This window comes from Halichoerus grypus, chromosome 7, assembly GCF_964656455.1.
Source record: "Halichoerus grypus chromosome 7, mHalGry1.hap1.1, whole genome shotgun sequence".
In the NCBI taxonomy this organism is placed as follows: Eukaryota; Metazoa; Chordata; class Mammalia; order Carnivora; family Phocidae; genus Halichoerus; species Halichoerus grypus.
In genome coordinates, this window is record NC_135718.1 from 154,439,073 (window position 1) to 154,457,023 (window position 17,951).

The 17,951-nt window shown below is 45.4% G+C and overlaps 1 protein-coding gene and 2 non-coding genes across 5 annotated transcripts; all 3 read left to right on the plus strand.

Annotated features, from left to right (window-relative positions):
* Positions 1-996: 996 nt before the first annotated feature.
* On the plus strand, positions 997-17,535 carry KHDC4 (KH domain containing 4, pre-mRNA splicing factor). 3 transcript variants are annotated; one of them, XR_004909360.2, is made up of 14 exons: positions 997-1,101; positions 1,560-1,776; positions 4,825-4,953; positions 5,312-5,391; positions 6,496-6,548; positions 6,824-6,987; positions 7,741-7,952; positions 8,670-8,730; positions 10,706-10,763; positions 11,003-11,256; positions 12,995-13,174; positions 14,087-14,171; positions 15,160-15,251; positions 16,237-16,294. XR_004909360.2 is itself a non-coding variant. In XM_036067493.2 (14 exons), the coding sequence occupies exons 1-14, from the start codon at positions 1,064-1,066 to the stop codon at positions 16,434-16,436; spliced, it is 1,851 nt and encodes a 616-aa protein (XP_035923386.1). In that variant the 5' UTR covers positions 997-1,063; the 3' UTR covers positions 16,437-17,535. The 3 variants fall into 3 exon arrangements, 2 of the variants coding, with proteins under 2 accessions (XP_035923386.1, XP_035923387.1); XM_036067493.2 differs by having other exon boundaries at positions 14,059-14,171; positions 16,237-17,535; XM_036067494.2 differs by lacking the exon at positions 16,237-16,294 and having other exon boundaries at positions 15,160-16,225.
* Positions 7,262-7,390, plus strand: LOC118519837 (small Cajal body-specific RNA 4). The gene has a single exon (XR_004909365.1).
* Positions 11,983-12,118, plus strand: LOC118519836 (small nucleolar RNA SNORA42/SNORA80 family). Its single transcript, XR_004909364.1, has one exon. It is a non-coding gene; the product is annotated as a small nucleolar RNA SNORA42/SNORA80 family (small nucleolar RNA).
* Positions 17,536-17,951: the final 416 nt, after the last annotated feature.

The window sequence follows — 17,951 nt, forward strand, 5'->3', positions numbered from 1 at the left end:
ATATATAAAATTCCCTGTATGATAAAGACGCTGTTTGTACGGAAGGGGCATTTATTAAAAGCTGAAGGGAAAACACGAATTTGGATTTCAAATTAATTTGCATTCTCTTAATCACACCAGGATGCAAACTCATTTGAAAAACAGCACCTCAAGCTATCCGTTCAACCGGGTCTCCTTGCAGCTCCAAAACCCTCCAACACTGTCAGCGGGCCGTGTCCACGACCCACTCGGAGCCCGCCCCTCACCTCCGCCGTCCACCGCCCTCTCCGAGCCCCTTCCCTCGGCGGCCGTGCGCCCGGCCCGCCCCTCACCTCCGCCGTCCACGACCCACCCCGAGTCCCCTTCTCCCGGTGGCCGTGCGCCCGGCCCGCCCCTCACCTCCGCCGTCCACGACCCACCCCGAGTCCCCCAGGCGGCCGTGCGCCCGGCCCGCCCCTCACCTCCGCCGTCCACCGCCCTCTCTGAGTGCCCCAGGCGGCCGTGCGCCGGGGCCGGCCTTTACCTCCTCTCTCCCGCCCGGGCGCCGGCGCCCCCTCGCGGCGCACCCCCGAGGCCCTGCTCTGAAAGCAGTGGTTGGCGCACAGACGTAAAACCAGAGAAATTCTTCACGTGACCTTTGGGACGAACCATTTGCCTTTTCCTAAGCAGGTAACAGAAACGTGAAGCGGGCCAAAGTGGCGGGAAGGTTCTCTCCCTGGCCAGAGAACGTGGCTGGACTGGGGGGAGAAACCTGTTTAATTCCCTGACTCATGCGTATTGTCGTGTAGGCTGCTATCAGCCTGCCCACAACAAACATGGACGGCCTCGCCCCAATTCCGCCTTGATATGCGCTTCGGCAGCCATCTTTCTCAAGGGCAGGGCGCAAGCAGGAAGGTCACACCCTACCTGCCTCGGATAACGCCAGCCGCCTTGAAATCAACAAGAGTCCAATTGGAATCGACGCTCTCACCGGAACAGCTTTTCCTCACGACCGGAAGGGGCTGTGCGTGAGGGCGTTGGGGGCGGAAGTGACGGGAAGGTGGTAGTGGGGTAGTTGGCGGGTGGTTGAGCAGAGCCGGTCGCCATGTCCGCGGGGAGCGCGGCACATCCCGGGGCCGGCGGGTAAAGCTCCGTGGGCGAGGGCATCGCAGCGCGCTCGGGGCGGAGGAGAGGCGGAGGGCCGCTGGGAGCTGCGTCCGGGTGGGGGGGCGCTGAAGTGGGACGTGTACGCGTTGGAGGGCTGGGCTTTTGGGGAGAAAGATGGTGAGCAGGCCTTGGGGTCCCCGAAGGAGGCCGGCAGGGATCAGGGGGAGGAGGAAAGCAGGGACTTTCGGAAGGACCAGCCAAGAGGAAGATGAAGACGAGGGCACGTGGGACTGAGTGGAGTGTTTCGAGAGGGAGGGTGGAGTGGAGCTGCAGCAATGATGTGTGTACGGAGGGACGGTAATTTTAATCCTGATAGGAGACTCGAGGGTGTAAAGAGAACGTGATTGAGGGCAAGCGGGGTGCGAAGCGTCGTAAGGGAAGAATCATAGAAATAAAAGCTTTGGGCCCTAATATTTTCCTTTTTCTTCCTGTAGGCGCCGCAGCAAATGGGACCAGCCAGCTCCAGCCCCCCTTCTCTTCCTCCCACCGTCGGCCCCAGGTGGGGAGGTTCCCAGCAGTGGGGGAAGCCCTGGGGGCTCCGCGGCTGCCCCCTCTGGCGCCTTGGATGCCGCTGCCGCCGTGGCTGCCAAGATCAATGCCATGCTCATGGCCAAAGGGAAGCTGAAACCGACTCAGAACGCTGCTGAGAAGGTATATGCAATTGAGGGGACTCTGCTAATTGTAGCTTTAATAGGGGCTATTTTGTAATCCTGTCATCAATTATTTGTGTTAAGGAGAAAACAGGGTTACAGTAATTTAAAGATCACTTAGTTTTGGAATGCCTCACATGATATTTCGTCATTTGTTTTTAGAGGCAATTTTGGTTGATTAGATTTATGGACCAAATAGTTGATTTTGTCTTTGTTCACTTAGTTCAGCTTAACTTCTCTTGACGTAATCACGTAAAGGGACGATGTAATATGTTATTCAACACGTGCACTTTCCCTGAAGTCAAAAGAGACGTTCAGGTAAATCAAGCGAGCTTTAAACTGTCTAGTCAACTATACTAAAGAGTAAATGCAAACAGTGTTCTCTATAATTAGAATCCATAGGTTTTTAATGACTGCCTACACTGTAATTGTGAAATAAAATGAATACTTTATATGTTGGTGGTTTTGCTGTTTTCACACAAATTGAGGAAATTATTTGGTCATTTTATAGAATTTCTGGTATAATTAGAATTTCACGACTAGGATGGATCTGAACTTTGAAGTCTTTAATTTATCCTGCAGTAGAAGACAAGAATCTTCCTACAGGATAATGAGCATAGTGGCTGTTTGTATTGCTAGAATGCATGCTTTGCACTTAAAAAAAATCTTTGCAGCAATTTGATGGGATGGATTACTGTCGCCGGTTCAGAGGAGGAAAATGAGGCTCGTGAATGTAAATTGTATAAGATAAGATCTGTCACGGCGGGCACATGTCTGACTTCAGAGTCACTTCAGACAGTCAGGGGTTTAGCTTTTGCTTGAAAGCCTCTACAGTTGGAGAATTCAGTGTTCTGAATTCCCATAAGCTCAGTGCTCTGAGTGTGTTCTAAGGCAGCTCATTCCATTATAATTCTCATTTAAAAAAAAGTTCTTTTGACTTCAATTAAAAATAGCCTTCCAGTGAAGAGATGGGTTCTGTGTTTGAAAATGCAATTTGGGTTAGCGATAAATGTGTTTGTTAGCATGTTTGTGACAATTATTTCCCAACGTATACGTATGTCAAAACATCCAGTTGTTCACCTTAAATGTGTACAATTTTTATGTGTTAGTTATATCTCAGTAAAGCTGGGGGAGGGGCAAGATGATACAATTTTTTGTTAGCTATCTAGTGTATGAGTATAACAACAGAATGGCCGTTATCTGTCTGGATGTTTAAATATTCAAGTTCTGCAGAATTGGTGGGAACTTTTAGTGAATAGGAAGTTCATTAATTCATTGTATTTTTGTTTGCAAAGATTGAGTCAACTGTCCATTTCTAAGTTCTGCAAGGAAATACTAAAAGCACACTAAGGTGGAATGCTCCTTGAATATTAAAATTCTTAACGCTGATGTTAATCATTTATTCATTTTTTTCCTCTAAAAAGCAGTTGAGCACAGCAGGAGGCAACATGGTGCCAGTAGTGGATTTAGAATCAGAATATATGGATTTGACACCCGGATCCTCAGTTACTGGCTGTGTGGCTTAATATGTTGTGGGGCCTCAGTTTCCTCTTCTGATGGGGTTGGTGACACCTGTGCGGTCCACAACAGTAGTCACTAGCCACATGTAGCTTTTTAAATTAAAATTTGAATTAAAATTTAAAATTTAGCTCCTTGTCACAGTCTTTGGACATGAGGCTGTGGCCGTGTTGGACGGCGAGGTAGAGAACACCTGTGTCGTCACAGGAGGTCCTGTGGGATAGCACTGATAAGTACCTTTGATGGTGGCCAATACTGAGCAGGTATTGCAGCTCTTTGCAAACAAAAATACAATGAATAATGAACAAAGATGAGATATTGTTGAGTCTATGTAGTTTGTGTACTTTGAAAAATGTATCTAATGCGGGGCAGCTGGGTGGCTCAGTCCGCTAGGTGTCCGACTCTTAATTTTGGCTCAGGGCATGATCTCGCGGTCATGAGATCGAGCCCTTTCTTGGGCTCCGCACTGGGTGCAGAGTCTGCTTGAGATTCTCTCTCTCCTTCTCTCGAAATTAAGTAAATAAATCTCATTCATTTATTTATTTTAAAGATTTTATTTATTTATTTGACAGAGAGATAGCGAGAGAGGGAACACAAGCAGGAGGAGTGGGAGAGGGAGAAGCAGGCTTCCCGCCGAGCAGGGAGCCCGATGGCGGGACTCGATCCCAGGACCCTGGGACCATGACCTGAGCCGAAGGCAGACGCTTAACGACTGACCCACCCAGGCGCCCCAATAAATCTCTTTTAAAAACGTATCTAATGCGTAAAGAAGTAAACCGCGTTTTATCTTCTTTGAGCAGATTTGCCGAACATTGGTCCAAGGCAACAAAGAGTTGTGGAAGGCCATCTTGGGATGAAAATTTTTTCAGATAATTCATACCCGCTATCTGGAGTTGCCTGTAGTTTAAATTGGGAGAAACCAGATCAGATTTTAGGATTTTGCTTGGCGTTTCATTCATTCTCTTAGCTCTTCTTTAATGGGGAGCAATGGGTTGTCAGATAAACTTGACCGGTTTTCCAGATCATTGCAAGGATGGGACTGGTTGCATGTGATACGTTGTGGCTGCAGTGTTGGCACAAAGATAGCGTCCAGTTCCGCACATGAGGTGTGTGGGTTGCTGGACTCTGCATCGTGCTGTGGACTCTGCCCTGTATTTACTGTACGTACAGCCAGCTGGTTGAGCTGTAAAGCACCGTAACTTGGTCTTTTAATTTTCTTCACGGAGATTGCAGCTTCTAGTCCGTAGGGTTTCTAGGATTATGCAGTCATAGAAATGCACACATGGCCTCGGTTCCAGAGAAATCTGATGATTGTCTTCAAGTAAATTGGCAATACTTGGTGTCCGTTTAGTGAGGTTTTGTTCGCTTGTTATTTCATCTTTGGAGAATGACCCAGGAGTGACCAAGTGTATTTGTAGGCAGGTAAAGGCAGCAATAAGGTGATGGTGGGACCTGGGAAGGGGCACTTGTAAATTGAACAGCAGAAACATATTATTTCATCTTACAAACTTCCCAATCCAATCTCTTGTAGCTTCAGGCTGCTGGCAAAGGCTTAACTAGCAGTAAAAGCAAGGATGACCTGGTGGTAGCTGAGGTCGAGATCAACGATGTGCCTCTCACATGCAGGAACCTGCTGACTCGAGGGCAGACTCAGGACGAGGTGGGCAGATGTCGGGCCCCTTTGGGGAAGGTGGTGGGTGGACACAGTCAGGAAAATGAGACCTCTAACTACAGACAGGAGTCAGATGTTTATGAGTGGGTTTGGGTCATAATCTCCAAAGTCAGGATTGGGTTGAATTAACTGCAGAGGAACTTCTCAGTGAAGGTAAAGAAACAGATACGGGTGGATTCCCCTGGTCAGGTGAGCAAGAAACAACGGAACTGAGGTTTCGGATACAGGAGAGAAATCATTCCTATCTACTGGTGTAGCGATTGAATGGGGAAAATCCATCTTTCTGCCTGCCATTGACCTTGATCAGTTGCCACATCACCTTTTTAATAGAACGTTTCCCTTTTAGATCAGCCGACTTAGTGGGGCTGCGGTGTCAACTCGAGGGAGATTCATGACCGCTGAGGAGAAGGCCAAAGTGGGACCGGGGTGTGTATGCACATCCTTTGCTTTGGGGAAAGGTTGGACACGTGGCTCACATTAGTTTCATGTTTTTCATGCTTAGGAAATATGTGCAAATATTTGGTTAGTAGCTTGGTGTGTGTATATACACATGCTACATAGTAGAATTTGGGACAGCTCAAACACGTAAGGAGTTGGGAACCATTTCCTTCCTGTTGCTCTTTGGATTTTTTATTTCACAGGCAATATTTTATTGGAGGAAACAAATTATGGAAAAGTGTAAAATGAGATAATTGCTACATTTAATGTATACACTTTCAAATTTCTGTATGGGAATATTTCCCCCAACAAAAGGGTCTGTATTTTGTTGTAATCTCCCTTTTTAAAAAAAAAAAACCTCCTTTCATCAGGCTGTAAGGTTTTCTGCCGAATGATTTTGTCCCCCTATAGTTGCATCCCTCCCATGACTCAGTTTTGAGGGCAGGTAGGCATGCGACGCTTTTCGCATTGGCTTAAACTAAATATAATTAGGAGGCAAAACTTGGTCCCCACCTGAAACCAACATTTCAATTTTTTGTGTGTACTGGTTGCTGTTTTGAATTTTTTTGTCTTTAAATACTGTTATTTTTTTACCTATAGCTTTATATTAACTATGGTTTTTGATGATCTCCATTATTATAGTCAAAATCGGAATCCATGCCACTTTACATTTAGAATCTAGAGTCCCCTTGGTGTGGGCCTCAGAGACATGGGCCCACAGGCCGCCATCACTTTGCCCCTTTAATTTGGATAGCCGGGAGCACAATTGCCCATAACCTGTTAGACAAACAGCAAAAAGGAATATTGTTCTCAGGCCTCAGGTTATCTCGGTTGACTAGATGCCAATATTCATGAGCCTGTAAGAACAGATTTGATCGCTGTGTGGACCAATTAACTTGAAGCAACCAGAAAAGGTTATTTATTCCCCAGCTGTAAAACCGTGTTCCTAGAAATTTGCAGCAGCCATTTCCTTGTACGTAGTCCCTTTTACTTATTTGGAAACTAGAAACATTACAGATTTGATTTGGTGACCCATTTGGTTCCTTTGGTTATGACCAGTTTGGGATCATCATTTTATATTTCTCTTTATAGGGATCGTCCACTATACCTTCATGTTCAGGGCCAGACACGGGAATTAGTGGACAGTAAGTAATGGTTTGGCTCACATCCCACTTTTTGTAAAGGACAAAGTACAGGGTTCTATAGAATATGTTCGCAGAATGTTCCTGGTGGGTGTTGTAACTTGTGTATGAACTGCTTATGAGTGTGCTGGGGGTATAGAGAGGCTGAGGACCACATGTCTGGGTGTCCTGTAAAGTGGATTAATACAGGGGTAATTGTGCATTGGCTGGGTCTGTCAGTGGGTACTAGTCAGTTCATTCATTCCTTCGGTATATTATCTCACTCTGTTTTTCCATAGGAGCAGTAAACCGAATCAAAGAAATTATCACCAACGGGGTGGTCAAAGCTGCCACGGGGACGAGTCCAACTTTCAATGGTGCGACAGTCACTGTGTATCACCAGCCAGCGCCCATTGCACAGTTGTCTCCAGCCGTTAGCCAGAAGCCTCCCTTCCAGTCAGGGGTAAGTTTAGTGGAGAGATCATTAACCGTGTTGTCATTTCTGTAAAAGTGATATGTGCCACATAATATGGAAAGTATGAAGGAAAATCCTGAAATCCAACCCGAGGCTTACCTGCTGATGCTATCCTATTAATGGACCATTTCGGCTTCTAAGAGGCAGTGAACATCTGAACACACGTTTGTTTACTTTGATGTATTCTAGAAAGGGCATCGATACAGATCAGAGCATGTCCACACTGTACATTTGGAAGTTCTGGTTTGATTATGTGATGGCAGCTGGAGGATTAAGAAGGCTGAGTCTGGTGAAGTAAGACTCTGCTGATACAATCCTCCTAGAAAACCGGGTGGGAGAGAGCAGCCCTCATTGGAGAACACCACAGGGCTGACTGTACGACCCAACATGCTTTGCTTGTTTCACAGAAGACTGTGCTGTAGGCTCTTACGACTTACAGCACTCGGGGGCTGTAGGTGCACTTAGTAGTGAGTCTTTGCTTTGCACCTGGTGAGTAGGTTTTGCTGAACGGAGGAAGGTGTTAATGTTCTGGGTAGGTACATGGCCCGTGTAGTGCTCGTTTAAGTTAAGCTACTTTATAAAGTTTGTTTTTATGGGCTCATGGTGGAAATTATAGGGGGTCCTCATTTTGGCAGTGATTAAAAGTATCTGGAGGATTAAAGTTTTTTGCAAAATAATTTTCAAGATTACGATTTAATTATGTGTTGTGTGTTTAATCTGAGGTATTCTGTTTTTCTACAGATGCATTATGTTCAAGACAAATTATTTGTGGGTCTAGAGCATGCTGTGCCCACGTTTAATGTCAAGGAGAAAGTAGAAGGTCCAGGCTGCTCCTATTTGCAGCACATTCAGATTGAAACGGGTGCCAAAGTCTTCCTCAGAGGCAAAGGTTCAGGTTGCATTGAGCCAGCATCTGGCCGAGAAGCTTTTGAACCTATGTATATTTACATTAGGTATGTATGGATGGCTGGGGCTGAGGACATTTGAGTGCTTGTCAGCTGCTCAGTACGGGCAGGAGTGATTCAAAAGGAGTAAGAAAATAGGTTTGATAAATAGTAACATGAGGAATGTAGGTCAGTACTAACAGTAATCACTTTAAATTTCTTATTTATTCATTTGACAGAGGGAGATAGCACAAGCAGGGGGAGCCAGGAGGGAGAGGGAGAAGCAGGCTTCCCGCGGAGCAGGGAGCCCGATGCGGGGCTCAATCCCAGGACCCCGGGATCGTGACCTGAGCTGAAGGCAGATACTTAACTGACTGAGCCACCCAGGCGCCCCCAGTAATCACTTAATAAACAGTGAATAAGAACTGTTGAATTAGGAGGTGGAATTGTCTTTTAGTATTCAGGTTCTTGGGTTTTATACAGATCTGTGACCCTGAAATGAGCTGTGATGAGCCTAAAGTCATCTTCACCTAAAGCTATGGTGATATTAATGCGTTTTACAGTTATTTTAGTGACTAAAATGTTTTTTAATACTTTAAAACTGTTTGTTTTATTGATACTAGTTATGGGTTAAGGGGCTTATAAGACGTTACTTTGTGATTTTCAGAAGCTTAGATTGGTGCTATGTTGAATATATTAAATTTGTGTATAGCGTACAAAGTGAAAGCAAAATTCTGTATCCTTACTCTTCTCCTCTTTGACTTTTTGGTTCTTGTTTCTTTGCAGTCATCCCAAACCAGAAGGCCTGGCCGCTGCCAAGAAACTCTGTGAGAATCTCTTGCAAACAGTGAGTTATATTTGTGTGTCTGATACTCGGAAGAGCCACTGCTATTTGGGCCGTGTCTTAGCTGTTTTCCCACCTGTATTGGTTTCCTAGGGCTGCCGTATCAAAATTCCCTCACACTAGGTGACTTAAAACAACAGAAATTTATTTTCTCATGTTCAGGAAGCCAGACAGACATTCAGAATCAAAGTGTGGGCCGGGTTGGTTCCTTCTGAACGAATGCCCTGAGGGAGGATGCTCCATGCCTCTCCCGGCTTACCGGCCTTTGCATTCTTTCCCCAAACAGCAGAGCTCCATCCTCTGCCCCGTTGTCTCCTGGCCTACTCCTGTGTCTCGTCTGCCTGTCTCCTGTAAGGGTCGCAGTCCTTGCATGTAGGGCCCACCTGACCCGGAATGACTTCATGTTAACAGACTATCTGCAAAGCCTGGTTTCCAAAGAAGGTCGTATTCTGAGGTTCTGGGCAGGCGTGAATTTTGGAACCACTACACCATTCTAGCAACTCAGATTCTCCATAAGGAAGACGAACTTCCCTAGCCAGGGTCAGCTGGCATGCAGTTCTTCTTTAGGAACTATTTCAGCGTGGAATTTTGAAATCTGTGGTACATCAGTGTAAAATCTCAGTGTTGGCAGTTATTTAAGTAGTACTTTCAGTCTTGGCCCAGTTGTTTACCGGTGGGCATTCCAAATTTTTCTTAACAGTAGGTTTAGCTAAAGTAAGGGTAGAGCTATATTAGTTTAAAACCAATTAACAATGCCTTTGGGCTAACTGCTTATTTGATTACCTGTTCTTTTTATTCTGTGATCTAGTAACCAAACGTTAAACCAGTAGGGCCATTGGTAGAGTCCTTGGCGGCAGTCGCATTTGGGGGTTGCAGGTATTCAGCCTGTGTTAGCTGGTATTTCAGGGTGCCCTTTTGGGAAGCTGTGTTCTTTGCTTTTGTGAAGTAACCTGATTTACCATTCCCTGTCTGTCTCTGTTGCCGCTTGAAGTTACTGATTCAGTGGGAATCTCATAATGAAGAACTGGATGGGGGGACATGCTAACCCTGTGTTGAGCCCTGAGCTCCTTGAGAAGGCCAGTAAATAAAAGAATGAATGAATTCTCAGTAGTTACACTGATAATTTAGGAATTTCCTAACCTTATTTCCGAATGATTTTGTACCTCAGAATTGAGTCTAGTTTGGGGATTTAGGAAGCTCCTGATGTCCATGCTTCTGATTCCCGCATCCTGGCTTAATAATTTATAGGGTGTGCCTTATTAAAAGTAATTGATTAATGGATTTTTTTTTTTTTTTTTTTTTTTTAAGATTTTACTTATTTGTGAGAGGGAGAGAGAGCACAAGCAGGGGGAGTGGCAGGCAGAGGGAGAAGCAGGTCCCCGGCTGAGCAGGGAGCCCGGTGCGGGGCTCGATCCCAGTACCCTGGGATCATGACCTTAGCCAAAGGCAGACGCTTCACCAACTGAGCCACCCAGGCACCCCAGATTTTTAAAAAATACTTATTTTTAGAGAGGGAGGGAGGGGTAGAGGGACAATCTCAAGTGGACTCCGAGCTGACTGCGAGCCTGACGTGGGGCTCGATCCCATGACCCTGAGACTACATCCCAAGCTGAGACCAAGAGTTGGACGGTCAACCGAATATGTCACCCAGGCGCCCCTTGATTGATGGATTTTTTTTTTAAGATTTTATTTTTAAGTAATCTCTACACCCAGTGTGGGACTTGAACTCACAACCCTGAGCTCAAAAGTCATATGTTCTACTGACTGAGCCCGCCAGGCTCCCCGCGCTTTATTAAAATTTAGACTAAACAAGTCTAAATTTGGTTGAAATGTCAATGGAAATTTTTTTTCTTTTTTAATCAGTGGAAATATTTTTAATTCCTAGCTGCTTTGGTCCGAGAGTCGTATAGTCAGACCCTTGCAAATACTCTGTGAATTAGGACTGTCCCATATGAATTTGTTTTCCCTTCTCTTGCAGGTTCATGCTGAATATTCTAGATTTGTGAATCAGATTAATACTGCTGTACCTTTACCAGGTGTGTATGTCTTAAAGTGTTTAAGAAAAAGAAATGTTTTGTTAGTGATATTTATGTATAAAGTAGGGTGTTTAGGGCTCGACCGTGCCAGGGCACTGATAGTGTTCCCTTCGACTTAACGGTAATTTGGAAAGCCATTCGTCCCTCAGTATTTTTCTTCCCTAGAGATTAAGTTAATATTCAGCTAAAATGTCTCATTTTGCTACAGCTGATTAAACACTTTTTTTCTTCCCCCTCAGGCTATACACAACCCTCTGCTATAAGTAGTGTCCCTCCTCAGCCACCATATTATCCATCCAATGGCTATCAGTCTGGTTACCCTGTTGTTCCCCCCCCTCAGCAGCCAGTTCAGCCTCCCTACGGAGCACCCAGCATAGTGCCCCCAGCTGTTCCGTTGGCACCTGGAGTCTTGCCAGCATTACCTACTGGAGTCCCACCTGTGCCGACCCAGTACCCGCTGACGCAGGTGCAGCCTCCGGCCGGCGCTGCACAGGTAGGACGCCAGGCGCGAGCCGGACCGCTGACCTCGGGGGAGCTGCCCGGGCACGGCGGTGGTACCTGCGGGAAGACGGCGTGTCGTTCCTGCGTAACGCGAGCTCTTCTGTTCCTGCTGCTCCGGTGTGACCGCTCCCAAGCTACCGGATGCTCTAGGGCGGCGTGTACACGTGCGTGTGTGTCCCGAAGTCTCTAGCTCCGTGTCACGAGCCTTTGCACCAAGTGGTTGTTTAAAAGAGGAGTCAGGAAGCTTGCTCTGGAGTGCCAGGTGGCAGATAGGTTAGACCCTGCGGGCCATGCGGGCTCTGTCACACCCGCTGCCCTCCGTCGCTGGGGGGGCACAGCGGCAGCCCGGGACGATGCGGAACGACCGCGCGGGGCGGGGCTCTGAGAACACTGGATTTCCCGAAGTGGGTGACGAGCCGCAGTCGTGGTTTGCCGTGCTGTGGGCCGTCGCTCGCCTGCCCCGCCTCAAGGAGAAGGGGGCCGGCCTACACGCCTCTCCATGATTGGAACTGAGTCACTAATCTTCAGAAGAAATGCACCATATGCAGGGGTTCTGGGCCGAGGGGTACCTGAACTTTGCCAACTTAAGGATTATAAATGTTCTTGTATATTTCTCAAGTTACATAAGAAACTAGAATTTTAGGAAAGGGTAGGTAGCTAGCTCATCCAGATGGATGATGTCCACCCCTTCTCTGAGGCAGGGGAGAAGCTAGTGAGCTCAGGGAGATGGACTGATGGTAGGCTCTTCTCTGTGGGCCTCTCACAGTGTACCCGTGTGAGAGGGGTGCGCAGCCCTGCACCATGGCCCTGCTCCCGACTGGTGGGCTGGGAGCACTGAAGGGGGCTGTATGGTGTGAAACAACAGAAGACTTTCCTAAATTCTGGTTGTGACCCCTCGTCCCGATTACTTTCCTTGTAAGGTTTGGCAGGGCCGTAGGTCTCCAGCTCTGAGCCACGTTGCTTTGTGACCAGAAAGGAGTATGACCGAGTTGGCCCTTAGGGTTGGGCTTTAGACATAGGCTGCCAGGGTTCCTCATGCTTTCCTGTGATTGAGCTGTGCGATCCTGGGATGTGACTCAGCCCATCCAGGCTTTGGTTTCCTTCTAGAAAATGGGCATAATGATAGTATTTCAGAGGTTGCAAAGATTAAGTGAGATGACCCAAGCACTCAACAGGTATTAGCCATTTGTTTAATAAGAGTTGTCTTTTGAGAAGTGCTTGTTTTCTCTAATACATCCTGGATCAGTCCTTACTCCTTTCTGGAACAATCTCTTACAACATTGGACAGACTCCCTCTTGCTGTAATAACTTATCCCTAGAAGTGGCAGATGAACTTGCCTTTGCCACAAGCATTAGCAGCCTTTATAATCCAGAAAGAGCTAATCACATTGATTAGAGGGGTCTAAACTGGAGAATGTTCTTGCTTGATAACTTGTGAACTAAGTGAGTGGCTGGAATTTTTATTTGTTGGTCATGTTTGCCCAAGTGCACAGCAGGTTTCTCCTGGGAGTTCAGAGCCCTGGAGGAATTGTCAGTTTCGCATTTCCCTCCCATGAAGGTGGGAAGGCTAGGCTCTCCTGACACCAACTGATCCAGGAGGAAGCTAAGGACCAGAGACACAGGATTTCTAGGACACACATGGATTATTAAAGTCTATTGTGTTACTGTTTTCCTTATTAAGTGGCTGGACGTTCTCACACCTTTTTCCCCTTGGTTTGTTTTGGTCCCAGAGTCCGATGAGTGGGCCTTTTATTCCTGCTGCTCCTGTCAAAACAGCCTTGCCTGCCGGCCCCCAGCCCCAGCCCCCGCCCCCGCCCCAGCCCCCACTCCCAGCTCAACCCCAGGCACAGAAGAGGCGATTCACAGAAGAGCTGCCAGATGAACGAGAATCTGGACTTCTTGGATACCAGGTTAAATAAAATACTCTTACTTTTCTCATCTCATCTTACTATATTCTCCCTTTAAAGAAAGATAAATTCACATCTATATTAACCATCCTCCCAATACTAGATTTTTGTTTTCTGGAATCCATTTAGATTAGGTTTTTTTCCTTGGGGGATTAGTTTAAAGCAAGAGTGACTCCGTTTGGGTGGGTTGGTGTTTGGGATCAGTATAGGAAAATACAAAGCTCCACGTGGAGAGAGGTCGAGAGCTCTATGACTCGTACCTAGAAGGAGTTCTGTAGAATTCTGCACTTCCTCTTATTCATACAGCACTCCTGAAAACCTCAGATAGTTCTCACTTCCGTTCTACCTACCAGCATATGGTTTGTACTTTAACCTTGGCTCTCAATTTATTGTTCTTCTTCCGCGTAAAAGAGAGCAGTTACTTTCTCCAGTCCCCACCGCCCACAGCAAAAGCTGGGCAGAAATGTAGTGATTCTGGGCATACACGGTATATAAGTAGGCGTTCAAGTAAAGAGTTTTTTAAAATGTTTTTTTAAATGTGAAGTTTTAAAATAAATAAATAAATGTGTAGTTCTGGTGCCATTTTGTTTTATCAGGAGAAGCACCTTTACTTTTTGCCAGAGCCCTTGAAATGTTCTTTGAAACAAACTCTGAAGCATTTTTATAGTTTATAAGAGGATAGTTGAAAACAGATACATGTAGCTTGACCAAGTCCTACAGAGAAAGATCACGTCTCCTCCAGCTGTGGTTATGTTCCAAATCCCAGAGGGCTATGTAGTGAGCTTACTGCAACCAGAAAGGCGAGGCACTTGACAGTTACATTAAGGAGCTAAAGTCAATGCAGCAGTTGTAGATTTGCTAATGCCACTGTATTTTTCTGCTCATAGCATGGACCCATTCATATGACTAATTTAGGTACAGGCTTCTCCAGTCAGAATGAGATTGAAGGTGCAGGATCGAAGCCGGCAAGTTCCTCAGGCAAAGAGCGAGAGAGGGACAGGTAAGTTAGTTGGAGCATAATTACATGAATGTATTCAGATGTCATTGGTTTACACCATTAGTGTGAATAACAACCATTGCTATGAGCTTCCGTGTTCTAAAACTAATGAAGGGGCACCTGGGTGGCTCAGTCTGTTGAGCATCCGACTCTTGATCTCAGCCCAGGTCTTGATCTCAGGGTCGTGAGTTCACTCCTCGCATTGGGCTGCATGCTGGGCATGGAACCTACATTTAAAAAAAATAATCGATCAGTCAAAGTGTAATGAAATCCTTTGGCTCAAATAAACTTTTTTTTTTTTTTTCTTTTTTTTTTTATAACTGCTGCACTATGCTGCCCCTTTCAGTCTTGAGGCAGTTACCCTGGGCTTTGAGTCATTCAGTTCTTGCTTATCAGGCATCTTCCTCTACTTCACTGTCCGCATCTTGGCCATTTTCCTAAGTGTAGGCAGTGACTGGAGTCTTACACAAGCTGTGTTTGCTACTTAGAATCCTAGAATATTGGGGCTCCTGGGTGGCTCAGTCGGTTGAACATCTGCCTTTGGCTCAGGTCATGATCCTGGGGTCCTGGGATCAAGCCCCGCATCAGGCTCCCTGCTCATTGGGGAGTCTGCTGCTCCCTCTTCCTCTGCCCCTCTCCCTCCGGCCTGTGTTCTCTCTCTCTGTCTCAAGTAGATGTTTATTAAAAAAAAAAAAAAAAAGAATTCCTAGAATATTATCCTAGAATATTATGGACTAAGGTACTTGAACGGGGGGTCCAGTTGCCATCCCTCTCCTGTGTGGTTCTGAGCCTTCCTAGGACGGGACTAGCCTCCCACAGTAGTGTTCTACTTTTGGCCTGGCCCGGCTAATAGCTTGGCACCTTACAACCTGCCAGTAGCTCGAAGGGGGGCTCAGGTGGAAAGGGTGGAGGTGAACGGTTGACTGTCCACTGGAGAAGGTACAATTGATTGGATCTGTCTGAAAGGCTGTCATGGTTTTTCTTCTAACAGGCAGTTGATGCCTCCACCAGCCTTCCCAGTGACTGGAATGAAAGCAGAGTCTGATGACAGGAATGGGTCTGGGGCCGGAGCAGGGGGCCACGGTGAGTGACGTGGAGCTGGGGACACGCGGGCAGCTAAGACTGGTCCTAAGTTACTAGTTTTCTGACCTGATGTTCATTCAGGTGGCACTCAGTCAGCTGTTTAATCCAACTTCTAATATCTACAGGCTAAGGAGGATACCTTTTTTTTTTTTTTTTAATAAGGCAGCATATAGTTACATGGGCTTTTATTTTCAATCGAAGTGTGTCTAGAAAAGTCAACTTATATTTTATACATAGCATCATTAAAACCCTAGGAAATACTAATGATTGGTAGGTTGTTTCAAAATTTTGTTGCCTTTGTTGTCTGAATACCTGGAGGTAATCTGATAAAGACTTAAGGGTTGATATTTCGGGATGCCCGGCTGGCTCAGTCGGAGCGTTCGACTCTTGATCTCTGGTCATGAGTTCAAGCCCCATGTTGGGCGTAGAGCCTACTTTAAAAAAAGATTGATTTTTCTTTGTATTGGGAGCTGAGCTGCATCTCTCCTCATAGTTCTTTTGGTTATGAATGGTCAGCCTGTGGCTGTTAAAAAAGTGTTGCCTCCTAGTATCCCAGAATTTAGAGGAATATGGGATCACTTGTTCTTTGCCTGTAGTCCTAATAAAAATGAACAGAAGAAAATACATTTTTTTCTTTTCTTAACTTCTTTTCTTTTAACTCTTTAAAAGGTGAAATATCAGCCTCCAGAGACTCACTTGCTAACTTTCCTTTTTTTTCTTTTTCTTTTTTTTTTTTTTTTTGTGTTTCTTTTTTCTTTCTCTGTTTTCTTACATGGTTCTGGTGGATTCACATTTGCTGATGCTGGTGCTGTTTTTCGTGTGATCTTCAACGTTTTTGGGTGACCATTGACCCTGTGACCTCAAAATGGTGTCCAACTAACCACTTACAATTAACATCTTTTTTTTATTAACGAATTTATGGTATTATCTTTTTTTTTTTTGTCTTGGTGGGGGATGGGGTTGGGGTTGTTTTTCTCTATTCTAGATTATCCAGTCAAGAAGATGAAAACTGCAGAGAAGGGATTCGGGTTGGTGGCTTATGCTGCAGATTCATCTGATGAAGAGGAGGAGCATGGGGGTCATAAAAATGCAAGTAGTTTTCCACAGGGCTGGAGTTTGGGGTATCAGTACCCTTCGTCACAACCACGAGCTAAACAGCAGATGCCATTCTGGATGGCCCCGTAGGAAACAGTGGAACAGAGCTTTGACCCTTGGTGACTCTCTTTAGCAATAATGCATGCATTTGATTTAATAAGACTCGGGGGCCTGTATTGGGAACCATCATGGACCTTTGCAGAAGTTAGAGATGCAATGTCCCCTCTCTTAAAGGGGCTTCATTCTTTTTTAAACATCCTTGTTTCTGCAGTGGCATAGTATCTGTTAAAATTTACTTAGAATCACAAATTTGTCTCAGAAGCTTTTTAACAGTTGGTGAAATGTGCTTGTTCAGCAGAGCATCCCAACAGGGTCATTCCAGTATACATTTGACCTGTCCAGCCTTTTCCACATGAATGGCCACTATTCTGACAAAAAGAAAGTTTTATTTGTATTTTACTGCTGTTTGGTCAATTTTGCTGACAACTGGTCACAAAGACTTACTATTTATTAGTGGGGAGTTGATTTTAAGACCATCCTTCCCTTTCAGCACCTTTAAATCTAAGAACAGTTCATCCCTATTTCATTTTTGCATTCTTTTCTGTTTTGGAAAATGCAGTTTTACTAATTTAAAGGTGCTGGATATAGCTGGATCCCGAGTAGGAAAATGAAGGGTTTTTGGTTTTTTTCTTCATTATGTCTTTTTATTGGGATGATCCAAAGCTGGCACCTTCAGGCACTTTTGTCCCAGAAAGCCATTGCAGCTTTTATGGCCCTTCTAATAAGCTCCATGTCTTCAGCTGGGTCCGAGAAAACCGCTTGATCAAAAGCTGGTCAGAACTCATCACAGAAACGAAACACAGCGGTCTGTCTCTCCGAACTGGTTGCAGCTAAAATAGATGTGACTGCTCACAGTAGGATGGATGGTGGACTTAGTGACGGAAATTGCAACTTGTCCTTTTTCTTGGCATTACAGGTTTTGCCAAAAGAACTTTTTTGTATCAAATATTGATGTGTGAAAGAAGGAGCTAGTCTGCTGAACCAGGAGTAGTTTGAGATTCTGAACTGTCATTTTTGCACATTTGAATACTTTGCAGGCTGGCTTTGTATAATAAACATATTCTCTGGTTTCCTATATGTTGTAAATATTTAGACCATAATTTCATTATAAATAAATGTATAAATATTCTGTTTGTGGTTTCTCTTCTCTTTTCCACAACCCATCCATACACTAAAATTTATAAACTTCTGATAAGCATAACGAAATTAGAACCCACCAGAAGAATAAATACATGGGTCCAGAAGTTTGCATATAGTTGCTAGAGTTTATGACTGTCCAGAGTAGACCCTTCAAAGTCCCGATGAAAACCTGGAGGGTAACTGGTGGGCTCCCTCCATTCCCGTACATTAGGCGTCCTTTACTGAACACGGTTAGTGAGGGAGTGAAATACATTAATTCACAAATTATTCTTGGGAAAGCATTCTTAAAGAGGCTGCGAAGAAGTTGAATCAGCCTTTTCCCAGGGCCAACTCCTCCTAGTACCCGCGTGTCCTCCCCAAGGGAGGTGAAGGGAGTGGTGGTGCCCAGGCGCAAGCTCAGGTGTC